At 39.5% G+C, this 18,919-nt stretch overlaps 1 protein-coding gene across 7 annotated transcripts in view; it reads left to right on the forward strand.

Moving 5' to 3' along the window:
* The first annotated feature begins 1,940 nt into the window (after nucleotides 1–1,940).
* Nucleotides 1,941–18,919, forward strand: part of lmo7b (LIM domain 7b) — a 28,022-nt gene continuing 11,043 nt past the window's right edge. Inside the window, exons 1-15 of one of the 7 annotated variants that reach the window (XM_029428495.1) lie at nucleotides 1,941–2,139; nucleotides 2,326–2,412; nucleotides 5,405–5,475; nucleotides 6,119–6,188; nucleotides 8,269–8,375; nucleotides 8,822–8,852; nucleotides 11,343–11,456; nucleotides 11,539–11,677; nucleotides 12,189–12,342; nucleotides 15,210–15,269; nucleotides 15,990–16,158; nucleotides 16,579–16,727; nucleotides 16,943–17,123; nucleotides 17,247–17,888; nucleotides 18,444–18,788. In XM_029428495.1, the coding sequence (XP_029284355.1) occupies nucleotides 2,344–2,412; nucleotides 5,405–5,475; nucleotides 6,119–6,188; nucleotides 8,269–8,375; nucleotides 8,822–8,852; nucleotides 11,343–11,456; nucleotides 11,539–11,677; nucleotides 12,189–12,342; nucleotides 15,210–15,269; nucleotides 15,990–16,158; nucleotides 16,579–16,727; nucleotides 16,943–17,123; nucleotides 17,247–17,888; nucleotides 18,444–18,788 (2,301 nt within the window). In that variant the 5' untranslated portion in view covers nucleotides 1,941–2,139; nucleotides 2,326–2,343. The remainder of the gene's footprint in view (nucleotides 2,140–2,325; nucleotides 2,413–5,404; nucleotides 5,476–6,118; nucleotides 6,189–8,268; nucleotides 8,376–8,821; nucleotides 8,853–11,342; nucleotides 11,457–11,538; nucleotides 11,678–12,188; nucleotides 12,343–15,209; nucleotides 15,270–15,989; nucleotides 16,159–16,578; nucleotides 16,728–16,942; nucleotides 17,124–17,246; nucleotides 17,889–18,443; nucleotides 18,789–18,919) is intronic. The other 6 variants (XM_029428498.1, XM_029428492.1, XM_029428493.1 and 3 more) reach the window with 6 other exon arrangements.

Genomic DNA, 18,919 nt, shown 5'->3' on the forward strand with positions numbered 1-18,919 from the left:
TGCCTGCCTGTCTTCCTGTCTGTCTATCTGTCTTCCTGTCTATCTGCCTGTCTATCTGCCTGTCTGCCTGTCTGCCTGCCTGCCTGTCTGTCTATCTACCTATCTATCTGTCTGTCTGCCTGTCAACAGAATTTGAATGGATCATCACTGGATCAGTGAAATTGTTTGCATCATTGTTGTGTATGAGCTGATGCTGACTAATCTTATGCCTCATCTAATCAGCAGCAGATGAGTATGTGAAACAAATAATAAAGATGATGAGCATCAATCTGTTTTCACAAGTGTGCCCCTCTTCAGTTTCAAGATCAATTAGCATCACATGTGCAGGGATGGTGGAGTATTATTTCCTTCAGTTGGGAAAGAGCACGTTGCTGACACAGAAGACTGAGCTGCGGTCGCGATCTCACATGAAGACATTGACTTAGACACACCAGGGACCTAACACCTCAGATAATGCAAGCAAATATCAAGCACTTCAAAAGGTTGAACAGAACCCTTTGCACCTTGAAAGCACAGTAAACTCAGATGTGCCAAAACAGAACAACTGCTACTGCAGCCCACTGTTGTATCCAGAACTAAACAGAAAGAGTGTCTGCGCCTGTGTCCTTGGATGTATTTTCAAAGGTGTTTTGTGGGGTGAATAGCTTCAAGAAAATGTCAGAACATTGAGGACATTGAGGACAGGAGCATTTTTTCTTCTTTTGTTGGAGTAATAATACTAGCAGGTGGTGCAGGAAATTATCTTTTAATTCGCCCCGTTAAGATAATAAATTGAAAGTCTGTGTAGATTATTGATTCACATAATGTTCCCTGTGCTCTTAATAGGCATCTCATTACATTTTCTACAGTGTCCTACACCTCTGCACCTCATTTTACTTTTAAATTATGTGATTCCATCACTGCCCTTGTTTCCCTTATAGTGCACCTCTTTGGGCATTTGGCAGGAAATTAGATTGGAATGAGCATGTGCTATAATACAAGATGAGGCCTACACACCAGGTTCTTATTATGCCATGCTTTCAAAAGTGTAAAAAGAACACACAAAAAAAAACCTATTTTCTATTCATAGACAGTTCATGTGTGAAAATGTAATTGTCTTCAATAAAAAAAAAGGCAAGAGAGTGAAGAGACCTATCTTTGAAAACACAATGTCATATTTTGCATACATAATCAGGATGCTGCCATCTTAACAAGGACAGAGGATGTGTATGACATAAATGAAGAAGAGACAGAAGCAGATGGTTTCTGTATCTGTAGCCTCTATAAAGATTTTGATTGACAAATTTGCCATTTAAATGCTTATCATCCTCTGAAGTTAAAAAGGAAGGCCAGTTACTTTCATTGGTCATGTATAGGCAGGGCTATAGCTACTTCTGAGGACTGCTCTGAAGTGCTCTGTATTTTGTCTGGGTAGTTGGAGGTTGTAGCAACTTGAGGGAAGTAGTTAAGCTTTACAATAATGATAACAATACAAATAAATAAAAAATAAAAATAAACCAAAAGGAGAATTATAATTTATTCAAATTTGACCTTATATATATATATATATATATATATATATTTGCATTTCTGGGACTAAACTAAGTTAAATCTTCTGACTATCTTTGATTGATTACTGTCTTTAAATGTTATAATCTAGGGCCACTTATTGATGCACTCTATCAACTGTATTGGTGGTCTACTAGTTTTGATCATTTTTATTCAAATCTATCATATTTTCTATCCATTTGTTCTCATGTTTGCTGTATTTTATTTGTTCATGTGCATTTCCTTGACTTGTGTAAGGCACTATAGATGGCCTATGTGTGTGAAAGGTGCTTGTATATACTTATCTTGCTCCCCTTGCCTTCAGCCGGGGCCCCTGTTTGTCTCTTTAAACCACCGAGCCACACCGTGTCACACACCAACAGGCCACCAGAGGGTCGATGAGGCTCTGCAGATCTTCCACTCAGTTCCTCTCTCGGTTTCACTTCAACTCTAAAACTTGTAGTTTGGAAGTGGGTGGAGACCTCCCTCTCCCCTTTTAACCAATAAGCGGAACTAGTCAGTGGATGGAAAGTCTGTGTGAAGTGTCCGGTGATAAACTGCCTGTCAATTAGCGGAGAACTTTCACCGGTGAGCAACTACACACCGCACAAGGTGACTGAACAAGCATTTGTTTAATCATTTCTTCTTCTTTCTTTTTTTAATCAAATTGCATGCAATTTCCTCATGTTTGTTGACATTAATTAAACTTATTTGATACGCTCGCTGGTGGTTCATGGCGTGGTCGCGCCGTAATAAATGAGTTTAACTAAATGTGACCTCTTTTGTCCTTTTCATTAGAGTTATAGAAGATAAACGATGGAGTGGCGCCAGCAGACCAATGTCAGCTGTGCAGACGCGTTCAACGAGGCTCAACGCTGGATTGAGGTACATGGTTCACTATCATTTGTGTTTTATTTGTGCTCCTCTTCACTTATTCCTGTGCAAACAGCCATGCAGATTTTGGCCAGTCAGTCATTTAACGCATTGTGAAGACAGGAAATGTTTGACAATAGTCAGTGGCAGGCATTTCATAAAAAACACATTGTTTGTATTGTAAGGACTTACACTCTCTTACACTTACTCTTACTCTTACACAGTTGATGCTGATACTTCTATTTTAAATTACTCAGTCTCAACACTCATAAACCTAAATTTACAGACTTATCTTTGAGTTCAAATGCAAAATATACCTCATAAGACTCAGGTAAGAGTGAGCCTCCTGACACAGAGAGCCCTATGAGAGAATCTTCTGTGGTTGCACAGATAAAAATAATTTGACTGCAGGACTGGCAGAGCCTCAGAGGGGAATGCACATGGAAGGAAGGCAAATAATTAGGTAATCTTTAAAGATAAAGCCTGACACTGTGTGAGGTTTGTTTAGTGTGCGTCCACTGAGATGTGTAGGAAGTTTTTTTTACATGAACTCATTGTGAAGGATGTGGTTTTTATAGCAATGCATTTTCTCGCTTGCTATAAGCTGCTCATGTCCAAACATTGTTGAAGTTTTAGTCCTTAAATCATAACCAATGAATACAACTTTTCGACTGTGGGCACTCAATGTTGACCAACTCTAAATGGGACCATTGATGTCAATTGAGTCTGAGTGGATCATTAAGAGAATTCTGTCCAGAGCACTTTTGGCAGTGCGCCCGTGCCAATTTTACCCCGTCTGCACTGACTGATGAAAGGGTGGATAAACGGTGATGAAGTGTGTGCATGCGTGTGTTGGACAGGACGGAAGCAAAGCGTGCTGCTTTTAAGGAAATGGTACCGTAAATGGTGTCAAACTCTCCCTTGTGCCAAACAACATCGGGAAAGTGTTGGCACTAATATTAAGAATGCAGGATGGTAAGCTGCCATGTGTTCAAGTGTTTATACAGCTGTGTTGTTTATCATTAGAACAGTACCAGCGACAAATATTGCATATGCATGTTTTCTCAATTCATACGGGACTGGAGAAGAATTGGCTTCTTCTACATTATGTAAACACGCCATGATATTTCTGGTAAACCTGGAGCAACATAGTCCAAATAATAAGCTAGTGTCTGGTTTTTAGAGCAGTGCCTGACATCTCTTTAGCCAGAGGAATTCCTTTCTTAGTGCAATTTTCCTTTAAAGTTACCTAGGACTGCAACTTACAAATATTTCCATTGTCGATTTTTTATCTGCCAAATATTTGCTCAATTTATTTATTTTATAAAAAGGAGAAAAATTGCCGGTTATAATTTCTTGGAGCCCAAAGTGATGTTGTTTTATCTGATCAACAGTCCCAGCCAAATACTTTCACGCGTGACAAGATCTTCATAGCCTCACATTTGAGAAGCTGGAACGAACAACAAATATTTGGCATTTTTGCTTTTAAAAAAAGATTATTGGATTATCAAAATAGTTGCAGATTAATCGACGAGTTGTTGCAGCTCTAAGTGTTACATTACTCTACACGTTAGAACTGGATCACATTCAGTAATTATGCCTGTATTTTCATCCCATAAGGAGATTGTTTGTTTGATTATTTAGAAACTCCCTTTTCAACAAATGAAACTTGCAAGTGCCACCTAAGAACAGACATCTGTTTTAATGTGTGGTTTCATAGGGACATATTGAAATGACCAATTAAAAGTTGTGGTGCTGTACAACACACCATATCTCGACCACATGATTATGTTTTATTTTGTTAACCTGGGACTGCATTGTCTGTCTGATTCCACCGAGAAGCCTGCGCTCTGTGCCCAGTTCTACCGAAAATGAATTGTTATTGTGGATTCCTGGGGGGACTAATTAGTGAGAAGAATAGCCTTTTGGGGCCCTCTGTTAGTTATGTAGCTGAACCTTTAAAAGCCCCATGTTTATGTCCTCATTACAAAGCCCTCTACGCCTTGTACTTGCTTCCGTCATGTAAAATCATTTAGGTTATGTCATATTCCTTGTTTGGATCAAAACATATTTGCTGTTTTTTGTCAGAATGCTGGTGCATATACATTTCTTTTAATAGCACACTGTTCTGCTTGGTAGATATTTCCTAATTATTTGTGTAGAGCCTTGCTTTTGTGCAGAAGTTAGATGATTGTTCAGCTGAATCTTAACAGCTCACTCAACTTACTTTACTATATTTTACAAATAACAGGGAGATGCCTGCACTGTGGGCTAAATAATGACTTTTAATTCATTTCAACCAGGACCTTGTTTTCCTCATTGTTGCCATAGTTGTTTTGTTTTCACCAACAGCTACTGAACAGCTTTATGTTTATTTTAGCAGGAGTGCATAAAAGACCAACTCATTTGCCAACAGTTGAACCAGAAGGTTTAATTAAAAATATTTTTAGCACTATATTTGTTTTTCTTCTCTCTTTTTTTCTCCAGTTCAGTACTGCTATGTAGTATGCTTACACTAAAGCAATGTGTGAAGCCATAGTGTAGCCTGGACAGTATAAGATATAGCAAGACCGGACTTTAATATTTGAGGGTTTGAAAAAATGTGATAATGATGATCTGCAATTACCTTTTCTTTTAAAGTTTTTTTCTTTTTTTTTAAATGTTTAAAAAATAATTGATTTATTTGTGATTATGCATTTTGAAAGGGATGTTTTACAGTTGAATTTTTTTTATTAGTGCTCTCTGGTGGACTCTGGTGGCTTTATTTTTTAGATATCTGCAACTGTATTTTTGTAATTTCTGACATTTCTTGTTACTTATTGGCTGACATGTATGTCAATACCAGTATGCTAATAGAATTGTCTTGTATATCATTATTATATGTATTCACTGATCCATCCACTCAAATGTGTCATCACAGCACTTGATGCTAATGGTTGAAAATCATAAATGCAATGGTCAATGGATAAATTATAATTATACTTGCGTGTGTGTTTGTTTTTAGGAAGTGACTGAAAAATCGTTTGGTTGCAACGACTTCCGTGCTGCCTTGGAGAATGGAGTCCTGCTTTGCGAGTGAGTAATGATGCACAAACCTTTTACAATGTCACATTCAAATTTTACGAGAATTAAATTCAAGATAAATTGCCGTGCAAACTTGAGAGTATAGTTAGGCTAATTTGCAAGCTTAGCTTTAACAGCCGCCCTGCCTGGACCAACTTTAAAACCTAGTCGTATCAAAAGTTTCTCTGGAGGGGCCTCGTTAAGGTAAACACAAATGCATATCCTAAGAATGAAATTACATGTAATGCATGCAATCGGATAAGATTTATTATTATCCTTCTGTTTTTGTACCTGTGGAGTGTAGAAATCAGCCATTTCCTTCCAATGCACACTCCAAATAATCACTGACTCTTATAACATCAGCTTGTAGCTAGAAAAGAACAATGACACCAACAAGAGTTATTTACAGTCTAATCGAGGCTAGCAGGTTATCCCAGAAGTCGAGTTATGGAAGTTGGCTCAAAGCTCTTGGTTCTTTGTCTAAGATGCAATCCAACTGGTATATAAACAAGTTTCTGTTGCATTTCTTTTTAAAATTGTATTTCTTTGTTGGAAGTTAAAGTCCGTATTAATAATGCTTACTTTGTTTAGCTTCTTTTGTAGAATAGGACCCTGGTAATACAAATTTAAGTGTTTTTGTTTTTCCTTTTTATAGCTTGATTAACAAATTGAAACCTGGCATCATTAAGAGAGTAAACAGGCTTTCTACTCCCATCGCTGGTCTGGTGAGTATTTACGTGTGTGTGTGTGTGTGTGTGTGTGTGTGTGTGTGAGAGTGTGAGTGACAGACAGGTAGCCTGGTGGTGTGAGAGACAGACAGGTAGCCTGGTGGTGTGAGAGACAGACAGGTAGCCTGGTGGTGTGAGAGACAGACAGGTAGCCTGGTGGTGTGAGAGACAGACAGGTAGCCTGGTGGTGTGACTTGAGAGTGAAAATAAGAAAGCACCTGGTAACCAGGAAGTTTTGACTCAGTGTGGTTTCCTGTTTAAGGCAGTGAGAGACAGTGTTGCCACAATCTGAATGATCCTGAAACTGCATTTCAGTGTGACAACCCAACTGCTGAATATGTAAAGTTTTTTTTTGTTATTTATTCGGCATGCATACACATGAGGATTTTTATTTTGGCTTAAGGCTGTGTTTTCAATGGCTTCTTACAAGTATAATTGCCAAAACTGCCCAAAGTAAGGGCAGGAAAAGATCAATTGCAACCTCCCATCAGGGGCTAATAAATAGATGGAGCCCACCTGTGGATGCTGGTGGGGATGGGGGCGTGTGAGGTGCAGCAGAGAATTTACAGTTACTTTCAAACTCTAACGTATACCGACTGGTGGTTTTGCATGTCTTAACCAGCAACTACACATTTAATATACTTTATATACATTTTCCATAGCATAGGCCTCTGATTTAAATTTTTACCATCAAGTACACAGTAAATATCCTGTTTGTAGAACTTTTAATCCCTTAATTTACATTGGTAATTAATCCGTGAACATTTAGCTTCAGTTTTATATTTGGTAAATGTGTTATTTTTACAAGGTTATTGGCAGTCATATTGGATGTAATAAAATAAAAAATGTACACATCAAAGTTATCTTATTTTTAAAACACTGCTTTCTGTGTCTATGTCTCAATTAAGACTTATCCTGCAGTGTGTCTATTTGCCACTAGAGGCTGCCAAAGCTTGATCTGACTAACCCTCCTTATCTATGTGAGAGCGCCTAGATTTATGGTGTCTAAAATGACTCCTTAATCGTTTTCAAAAATAGTCGTTGTGACTTTAAAAAGTGGCTGTTAACATTTGATAACAATTACTAACAAACTATGAAGTAAATAATAACTATAGTGGGGACTTCGAATATGTAGAAACTGACATTGTCGAGCTAAATGATCCTGTTCTCAGTCTCAATTTTCACTTCTTAAAGAATTAGATTTTATTTACTAAGTTACATTTTTCTTTTAACTGCTGCTTCCGGTATTTTCTTTGATTGGTTGAGTCATAAATTGGAGTGGCTTAGCTAGCTGCTAACATAGGAAACCTGTCTTTAACCGAGCACAATGTTACAGGCCGCACCTAGCAGAGCAAATGAAATGTGATCAAATCTGCACATGGATGTTCAGCCTGCCATATTAAATATACACAGGAACACTCACGTTAAGGATTTACGATGGTACATTTAAAATAACACTTGAAATTAGAGGAAAGGCAAGAAAGGCTATATTACACACCTCAATTATTCATCAACTATTTCTTTTAATTTTGCTTAATGATACTATTTTGACAAAAATTAGTAACTTGGTTATTTGACAATTACCGCTCGTCCGATCTGTAAGGCATTTAAGTTTGTGTAGATATTGTAGGACATTAAAACTCAAAACCATCGTTCAATATTAACATTTTGACCATCCATCCATCATCGTCTACCGCTTATCCGGGATCGGGTCGCGGGGGCAGCAGCTCCAGTAAGGAACCCCAATCTTCCCTTCTCCGGGCCACATCCTCCAGCTCCGACTGGGGGATCCCGAGGCGTTCCCAGGCCAGTGAGGAGATATCTCAATGAATAATAATTACTCATTTTTAGCAACAGTTGATAACAGTGGTCCTAGCCCTAATGGTAATGTATTTTAGAACGGGATTTGTTTTAAACTCTTTATTATTGACGCTTTTAGATATCAGATCAAACCGTGTACAACCTTTACAAGTGGTGTCTGCATTTAGCGAGCTCGCCCAAACAGCATCAACAGCCTGTTCTGACTCTCTGACCAGTTTTCTACTTGCACTCATTTTGCTGTCATTTTAATCTCCAGGATAATGTGAATGTATTCCTAAAAGCCTGTGGGAAACTGGGACTGAATGTGTCTCAGCTGTTTCATCCAGGAGACCTGCAGGACCTGTCCACTCGCGCAACACTAAGGTACAGTTTTCTATTGGCATCATGTTATGTGTACAACTGCCTAAAGTTACAGGTCCTCATACAGCACAGAAAAGCCCACCTTCTTATAACATAAACTCGCGTGACTAAGGTGTTGTCGCAATTCTAATGTTTTTGTGTGTTGGCTGCGTTGAGCACATTTAACACTGGGGTTTGTTTACTGCAATAACTGTGCCGAGAAAAGGGTTTATAGTTTGAGTCACATAGCTGCTTTGCATTTCTAAAGGTACACTGATGACAAGCTGCTGCTTTATACGAGTTGATAGCCTGTCTAATTTCTGATAAGTAGCTGATTAGTGGAGCATTGCAAATCGCAAGGCTTTCTATCTTGTCAACAGTACAAGTGATGCAACCGTATGTGAAATCATCCTATAAATTATGAGGAGCATCACTCTTCTATATATAAATGTATATATATTTTTCTTTAGGCGAGATGAAACCAACAGAAGACTCAGAAATGTAAGTTTGGATTACCACTACATTTATTCTCCTCCCTAACTGTTTTTTTTTATCATTCATATATCCTCCTGACTCCCTCCCTTGGCCGATGAGTTTTTAAACATTAAAGGCAGCACTGTCTCGCTCCACTTTACTGAGTTTAACTACATGGGAGTCCACGTTCTACTTTTTAACACGGTGACCGGTAGCTGTAGCGCACAGGCTCCCGCTCCTGATGCCAACATCCCAGCAGCATGAAGAATCAGAGTGATGATGGTCCGGGGGGGGGTTTACTGTTTCAGTTTGGGGCTTATCACGATAATCTGGCATTAAACCCCAGATAGGCTGCGCAAAAATGTATTTTTGTTTATCTCTAAACCTTCAACTGTACACTCTCCTCTCCCAACTGCAACAAGTATGTGTTTGTTTTGTGTGCAACATGTGAGTACTGTATGTGTACACGCCTGTGTGCACTGCAAGTATTTAACATGTCTCAAAGCTTATGAGGTTGTTTGGTGATGTGGGGAGCCTCATTTGAATCGCACAATGGCTGACAACTTAGACCCAGTAATGAGGCTGTTCGTCAGAGCACTCTTTCTTTGAAATGGATGTAGCATTTTTCTTTGAATTAACTAATTAAGGTCAATTTGCATCCATTGAAATCCAGTTTTCATGCAGATCTCCAACCAGATATGCATAAATAATTTATTATGTTATTCATACAGTGTGTGTTAAAGCAGTGATGTAATGTGGAAAGATTATGACATGTACTGTAACACCCAACATTCAAAATAAGTGAGAATTTCTTTCGTTATTTGGAAGGATGAATTATAAGCCTGTTTTTATTATTATATTTCATTTTACTGTCTAATCTCAATATCATGTTCTATGGAAGTGTCTGCTAATGCCTTAATGCAAAACACTGATGTGAATTAGAGCCAGCAAACAGGACTTGATGAGAGATATGAGGGTTCCTAAATAATTTACAATAAATGAAATCATAAGTGACAAATGACACCAATAAATATGCTGTTGTGTGCAATGTAATGATTTCCTATCCTAAGCTATTAAATAATAATGAACACATCCTGTCCCTGTGCTTCAGACTTGCGTAAGCCTCACATATGTTTACAGGGAAAACCAAAAACAATTTTAGCGTCAATGACTCGTAGATGGCCAACAGTATAAACTCTTTTTGATAAACTGCATATTACAGTTGGTACATCATTTGTGCTGAAAACTTAAAAAGTAACAGTTTTATTAGGTTGGGTTATTGCTGCTCTACAACAATGGCCAGAACGCAGAGATAATGTATGTATCCTCGAGCCGCTCCAGACACTGATCAAGCATAATGAGAAATCCATACATGGGCATTTAATACCACTCTAAATTTTCATCTAACTAGCAATGTGCTATAAAATATTTATTCAAATCTCTCAAGGCCCTGGATTTCTTCAATCTGCTGACTGCTCTATGATCACTCTGTTAAAGTACAGATTGATACATTCTGACACATGGGGTTGTGGATAATACCTTTACAACACAGGCTGCTGCTCTGCCAGCGAGAGAGGCCGTCCGTCAAAAAATATCCCGAGCCTCAAGGCAAAACAGAAATAAATCGTGTCTAAAATGCTTTGCTTGCTGAAATAATAATAATACAACACTAAATTATCCATATTTCACACAGTCTTTACTAATTTTTTTACGGTGTGTGTCTGACGGACTGTCTACAGTCTTCGGTCCCATGGGTAGTGAAGAACGCTTGTCTCTCTTCACCAGTATTTCTCTTAGGTGATGCTATGGGGAAAGTGCATCATATTTACTTTCAGGTGCAGACTGTAAAGAAGGGGAAAAACAAGTTAATTGGGTTTTTGTGCAGAATAAATGAACAATTATACCAGTTTGTTAGCCTTGCAGCACGGCTCCAGGTCGATAAATCTGTTCACCACTTTGGTGCAGAGTAAAATACAATTTGGTGGATTGCCATGAAATTTGGTACATACATTCATGGTCCCCAGAGGATGAATCCTAATTCCTTTGTTGATCCTCTGACTTTTGAGCCACCAGAAGGTCAGGGTTTTCACATATTAATGGATTGGCAGACATTCATGGTTCCCAGAGAAGAATCTACAGTTTAAACATAATTTCTCAACATGTGTTTTTCTTATCGTCATTGTAACTTTTTAATTGATTTGTTAGGTCATATCTTTTTACTACGCCTAGAACTGTTTTTTGTTTATGTTGGCCTGGATCCCTCTGTCAAACTGTATAGTTGCAAGTTGGTTATTGAGCATCAGAAATCCCTCTCTGTGGTTTTGGCTTTTGCGTTGGAGATGAGTTGGCTCAAAGTGGGCATTTCATGTTGTGCCTTAGCCACCACTAGATGAGATGTAAGTGAGGAAAAACAGACGGGCTGCCGAAATAAATTCCATTTAAGAGGAAACACTACACATCCACAGGTGTGTGTGTGTGTGGGGGGGGTCAGTGACGTATCTTTGTCCACTCTGTCAGGTTCTCATCACTATCTACTGGTTGGGTCGTAAGGCTCACCTCGACACATTCTACAGCGGTTCTCAGCTGAACTTCAAGGCCTTTGAAGGGCTGTTAGGGTTGGCCTTGTCCAAGGTGAGCTGCTCTTTATATGCTTTTAACATAGTTGTAGTCCTTTTTATATATTGTTATTATTAACCCTGCCTTCTAACACCAGGCTCTAGATGACGGCAGTAACATGTTTGTGAAAGAGAGCTGGTACCCTGAGAGGGGCATGAGACCGAGCTATAAGATGCAGTACTGTGTGGACAGCATCGACTCTCTGGACTCCCAAGTCCTCCGCCAAAACAGTGAAGGTATGTTTACTGGTGGTCTTTATACAAACTCCTTCTAGTCAGTGACTTGTGCATGCCACATCACCTGAAGTGTGACTCCCTTTTTTATTTGGCAGAAATGTATTTATCAGAAACTCATGACTTACAATACGTTTATGATTCCATATGCAACAATGTTATTATGCTGGATCAACAACATTCTGATCTTCTTACTCAATGTGTCATTTGTCTGCACTCTGCTGCGCTTGGGCTCTCTGCACGTCAGTGATGGATGTGACAAGTTCCACACTGTGGTGATAAATGTGTGTGTGTGTGTGTGTGTGTGTGATGGGAGAGGGTAAAATATTAAGGCTGTGTGAAGACTCAGTCACCCACTAAAGGTTCTTCTGTTATGTTCTGAAAGTTAGACTCCCTCTGTTATGGCTTCTTGGCTCGGTTAGTTTTCTTTTAAGTTGATTTTATCTTAGGTTTGCTTGTTCTCCAGACTTTATCTTTTCTGTTCTCATTTTCCATGTGTTTGTGCGGTCTCAAGGTTGGGGAAGTGACGCGGAAGCTGAGCAGGTGTTCAAGATGGAGATTACTCAGCCAGTAACCCAGCAAAACAAAGGTTATATCCCACCACCATTCCTACAGAGAAAACAAGGACCGGAGAAGAATGGAAGGGGCCGCTCTAGTCCACTCGCCAGGTACTGCAAATGCATTTGCTTCTGTACACAGAGACTTTGCTTACTGACACTAACTCACTCATCCATAGCTGCTAAAGGACTGCAGTTGATTTTGTTTTTGTTTTTTTACATTCAAATCTTCAGTGGATTTAAAAAATATATATTTATTTGTTTCTGCACATAACCCTAACCCTAATGCCTATGACACTCCTTTATGTGTAGCTTCATCTTTAACATAACCTGTTGTTTCTGACTCATACAATATTAGAAAGACAGCAGTTTCCTTAATACCGTTTGGGGCATAAAATGCATGCACGAAAAACTGGCTTCAACAATATTAGTATAATGACATGAATCGTTCTTTGTTGAAACTAATTTAGTTGCAAATTTCAAGTTTTTCAAATCTGTGAAGGATTGCTTTCAGACTTTGGAGTTTCTCCTATTAACTTTGTTCGTCACACTAAGCACAAATCAATCACAGCTGTCACAATTAGACAAAGTAACTTTCACACAACATACTCAAGGTAGGAACTATTTAAACAATATTTGTTATGGTATTTAAACCTTGTATTACTACTTTTCTACTAGAATTACATCAGAACTACTCTAAAGTACCTTTTTTGGTGAAGAACCAAATTATATATATATATATATATATATATATATATATATATATATATATATATATATATATATATATATATATATATATATATATATATATATATATATATATATATATATATATATATATATATATATATATATATATATATATATATATATATATATATATATATATATATATATATTTACTTACTATAACTCTTAAGGAGTAATTTTGGGGCTGTTGGTGTTTGTAGTTATCCTTTTTTAAAACCACAATCTTGCTCAACAAATGACGTAAAAAAAAATTCAGAAGTAGATGACAATATTGGATGTCAAAGTCCAACGTTTTGTCGGTGCTCTGCTTGGCTACCTATCCCTCCACTACTTGGAAATTGAAAAACATTGCGTAACCGTATCCTCAAAATACGGTGATGTTTAGCTCATGCATTAATCCTCAGCTACACTTCTGTCACTTGGAGCAGCTCCGAGATCATCTCTGTGATACTTGGTGTTACTATTTTATCCAATGTGATGTCTGTATGATCATCATAAACATAGACGTGGGTATACCGCTCTTTGCTGCAGCATTGAAGATGCCCCTTTCTCTCCTCAACCCCACCTCGCTGTGTGTCCTCCCGAGTGTGCCATTGATGGAGAGCTTTTCCTGAGGGCTCTGTGTGAGGAAGACTCGGAGGACGATTATACTGACGCAGACCCTGTACTAGATGACTTATTTTTCCGGCGAGTGCAGCAGACCCTCCATCAGACATCGAACAACCCCGACTATGACCGCTTCTTACCGCAATATTGGACACCTGAAGAGGAGACTCGTGTGCGCACGATCAACCTCGGCTCCCAGAGAAGACCCTGGTATCGTAAAATGCAAGGCTTAAGGTCTGTTGGCTGTTTTTGCTGCTCTGCAATGCAACGCGGTGCTGATTGTGCAAGTGTGAAAGCTTGAAGATTCACAAATACTTTATTTCCTAATACAAGGCATTTTGCACAGTTTGCTTTTTAATGTGCAAAGTTGTTGATGCATTGCTTGAGCGGCAAGTGATCATGGTAACTTTTTAAATAAGCAACAAAAACTGACTTCCTGTACCTTCTTTAGTGAAATCTAACATAAAACACTTTGAGTTTGGTGCTGCGATAACCTGCTGCGTAACATGTTGGCATGTGATGAAATGCTTGTTAAAGCGTTACTAAATCCAGATTAACTACACTAGCAAACTACATCCTGGTTTGCTAGGCACATGGGAATAGCTAGCACTACTTTACAAGAAAGATGACAAAAGCTAAAGCGGCCGAACCCTTCTCCTTTAGAAAACGTGCTGTGTTTTAATGTCTGCTGTTAATTATGTTGTACTCAATTCATGCATCTTCTGTTTGTTTTTCTCTGACTGTAGCCAAAAAGCTTTGGGCTCTTCGAGGAAGTGTTTGACTTAATTTCCCGGCTTGTGACATCTTCCACTGTACAAAACATCTCACATCTGGATATCCTCAAAACCATCTCTAAGAAACTCTCTGCCAGGACTGAACATTCACTGCTGTCCTGAAGATCCACAGCTAATGCACAAACTCAGAACTGTACAGACTATTGACACAAGCCCTAACGCACTATCCTACTTGTTAACTCGTCATGTAAAACTCTTTACATTTGCAAATGTCTAATCCATCAGCACACTACTTAATTTTGATATGCAAATGTTTATCAAAGATGTTTTATGAAGTAAAATGAAATGTGCTTTGAATTTGTACTCATGTTTTCCTAACCACTGCACTGTGTATTCTCTGGCACCTTTTTTTCATAGTGCTGACAATATGAAGACATTTTAACAGCATCGTGTCAAGTGACTCATTAGTGTGTAATTGTTAAACGGATGACTCGTGCGTTGTGTCATGCTTTGATAGAAATAACAGAATCACGTCATTTTAGAACGGCTTTCGTTCCAGCTCTAATGTTTTCCAGTTTACTTTCAGTGTAAAACTGACTAAAATATTGTGCATTAAACTATTTTGTTCTGACAAAATCGTCTGTGATTAGTAGGTTTGTAATGCAGCTCTGGCACTGAAGCCATATGTGTTATATATATTTTTTCCCCTCCAAGTAATCTATACAATGCCTCCTCTCTATATACATGTGTTTTTAGTTTAGCCCCTTGTCGTGCGTGGCCTTTATCCTACTGTGCTGTTGGTTACGCTTGTCACACCATGTGGCGTCTATATTTAGATGCGTAATGGCGTTTCATCAGTCTGTGTCTGTCTCTTTGGTTCTGTAGAGCATATCAAATCCAGGTCAGACCTGAGAGACCAGTTCAGGTCAACCCTGGCTGGATTTGGTGAGTCCTAAAGTTTCGGGGAAAAGTCTCTTCAGACCGCTCCGACCATAACTGCTTTGCTGCTGCTTCATCTTGGTGTGCTTTTGTTTGTGTTCAACTTACCTCAAGAGGAAATTATGCTGCAAACATAATTTGCCTTCTCATAAATATGAAGCACTTATAGTATATCTTCCCTCTATTAATTTTCTGTGCAGAGATTTGACCATAGACTTTATGACAAACTACAGGATTGTTTGCAAATGCAGTCTTTGTTCCTCATCAAATGATGTCAGAGTTACATTATACCACCTGCTAAATGCTGCTGGAAGTTATTTGAATGTCACATTTGACATCCCCTGTTGCCCACAGCAGTGCTATTACTTCTTACAAGTCGTGGCTGTTGTGTTATCCAGACGGCAACATCTGTTGTCATTTATACTGCTGCGTTACATGACTTGCATGCGACTCTCCTGCTTGCGCTTTGCTAAGGATTCTGTTGTTTGGATGCAGAATGTCTCATGCTGCAGCTGTTAATAGTACTGACCTGTCGTGTACAGTATATTCTCAATGTGTAAGCTGACATTGAGCACATACAGAAAGTAGTTGTCAGTGTAGAATGGCATGTTTGTGTGCGCTGCATTACAATACTGATATTCATCGTTGCTTTTAAATGCCATCTTTGTTTGCTCTGTATATCCCTTATTTATTTCCATGTCCTGCCTCTTCCTCTGTCCTAACCAGGAGCAAATCACTCAGTGACATCCCGATGGTATATCCTGTGCGTAAAGTTCCAGATGGGTTCACCATCTATGATGCGGACCAGGATACAGAAATGGCAAGGGAGTGTTATCAAGAAAACGAACGGATGTGTAGCGTTGTTGCCAAGGACAGTGAAGCTCAGTGGCAAGATGTAAGTCTAGAAAAGTCTTACAACTAAAAGGTCGCACTATATTTTTCAGAAGATTAAGTTTATGCAGTTGTCATTGAATTATATAATTTCATATTCTTTCTGAGCACTTTAAGGACCGCTGATATCAAGATAAATAATAAACTTTCCATTTTTTTAAATCCTCATGGAAGAAAAGTCCTTTTTTAAATGGCATTGATAGTTCTCTGAAAAATGGGTTAGGGTTAAGTAAGGGTCTACCATTCCATAACAACTGGGAAAACTTAATCTACTGAGGAAGATTGTTTGATATGATCGAAAGGTCCAGAACAGCTACAGAGTAGACCTTGTGATTTTGTCGACCACCATTCCCAATGTCAAGAATGAACTTTTAATCTGCCGAAAGCAAATGTGTTGTGATCGGATTGTGCGTTTTTGTTTCAGGATTTATCAAAGTGGAAGACTCGTCGCAGGAGCACCAAGTCTGACCTCCGCAGGAAGTCGCAAGACAGAGAGCATGTCATTACCCAAATGGCCAATGGGGCTGCGATTAAATTTGAGAAGAAAGAGGCACAAGGTGAACCGCTGAAGAGGTACGTGTTACAAATGTAGTGTGGAAAAAAAGTTTACACTTCCAAACCATGTTGCTCCCAATATTTTTACATATAAGTGTGTATTAAAAGCCGCTGACCTTGCTTGATAACTGTTCAGTACGCCACAGTGAACTCATGTAATGTGACCCCAACCCCCTCCTTTTCTGTTTCTTTTATTCCATGGGCTCCTCTTTCCTTGAATGCAAATTCCCCAGAGACCAGCAGTCACCTCACTGGCATTACCCTGCCCCTCGTCCTTACTCCACCCCTCCTCATTCAAAATCCATCTCCGATCTCGGGCCACATACTCGGGCTCTGCTGGCCCGCGGCTGCGCCACGGAGACGCCTTTCAGCCCCACAGCTCCACTTAGCTCCCGTAACTCAACCCACGCTCAGGTAGGTTTACAGCTTAGTTCTGTGTGTTGACTTTAGTTAAATAGTGTTGATAATGATTAAAAGTTTAATTTTACATGGCAGATCTCCAGCCAGTGTTGACTTTTTTTTTTTTTTTATCCTCAGAGATCGTCTGTTGGCGCCATGCCTGCCTCTGATGGGAATATCCTGGGTGAGGAGATTCACTTTGCTTCCTTGGCTTCACATGGCGCTGCAGTTGCCACCCCTCCCCCGGACTACCCTTTCAGCTACCAGACCCAAGTCAAGGTGCACGGCAGCCCAGTTCTTTTCCAGCCCACATCTGAGGTGGCCCAGCCAGAAAATGTTTTTACAAACCAAATCTCCACTCTGATCAAAACTATACAGCCGAATGTGCCCACAAATTCAACCGACACCAGGTATCCTACTGTGTCCATGTCGGGTCCCAAGGAACTTACATTCTGCGTTGATCCGAAAGTTCCAACTTTTTGTCCTGATGCTGTTTACCGGGCAGGAGTCGATGCTCTCGTGGACTTGCCCCACCAGAACATCAAGTCCAAGGAAAAGAGCCAGAAGATATCTTGGGAACCAGCTGTGCAGCTAGGCAGAGGCCAGCAGGCTGTGGGCGTCTACAAGTACTTGTCCAGAGCTGGGTCGTGGTCCGGCTCAGCCAGCCTTCCTCGTGGTTACCGGAGGTCTGAGGGCTCATCTCGTCTCTCTTCTGCAATCACAGCCAGGCCCTTTGGGACCAAGCAGTCCAGGGTGTCCTCGCTGCCGAGACTGTGCAAAGTGAGTTCATTGGTTATCAATGCTATAGCACTGTTTCTCTTTAAATGTATTGTTTAACCAAATGATTTCCACACAGTAAGTGGGGAAAAAAGTGTTTTTTATGAAAGCTTAATGATTTCCTACAACAGTTGGGCACTGTAGTTTTCAGCAATATCACCTTTTACATTCCCGTTTCTTCCTGGAAAAACCATCCTACCATCCTCCCCGTCTATTACCCTCAGATTAACCTGTAACAGTCACATTTTAAGAGCCCATCTTCACGATTCATTCAGGCCTTAGTGTGTTGGTGGGGTGGGTGTGTGTGCGTGCGTAAGCTTGTGTTACCTTTTTTGTTTTCTTGGATTGCCCTCTTCATTAATAATAGAAATGCTGCTGCACCATCGTGAACAGTGTCAAGTCACTACTACAAGATAACCCGTTTTTTATTCTCACATAAGTCTTTTGGATGTAGACATTCAGTACCAACTGTCTTAAATCAGCACAGTCACATGTCAATGCTGCAATCAAATGTATCTGGCTGTCCTCTGAGCACATCTTGTTTTTGTTAATCTCCAGGTAGAAAACAACCAGAGTCTGCAGTTGGAAAGTGAGAAAGTGGAATCTATTTCTCCAACCACCAAATCTTCACTCAAAAGACAGACCGCAACCACATATTTGAAGGTTCAGCACCATGCTTCAATCAGACCAAAGAAAGCTATCGAAGCGAAGCAGAATGGTACAGAACAGGGGGAGGAGGTGAAAGGTGCCACTCTCTCCAGTCAGACCTCCTTCCAGACCAATGGCTACCACCATCAGACATACACCCAAACCCAGCTAGTACCGCAGCCTTATTCAAACCTGCAGACGCAACACGACAAAAGCTCGACTCTCCGATCTAATGCAAGCATTGACCTCCCAAAGGTATGTTGGATTACTTTGCAGCACACAGCATTTGTACTATGTATATTGATGCAACTTAGTGAAACTCATAATGTTGGATTCTAGGTTTCGTTAAAGTTTGATCAAACCACTCTTTTATAATCGGATATTAT

The sequence above is a fragment of the Cottoperca gobio genome, chromosome 3 (genome assembly GCF_900634415.1).
Source record: "Cottoperca gobio chromosome 3, fCotGob3.1, whole genome shotgun sequence".
NCBI classification, from domain to species: Eukaryota; Metazoa; Chordata; class Actinopteri; order Perciformes; family Bovichtidae; genus Cottoperca; species Cottoperca gobio.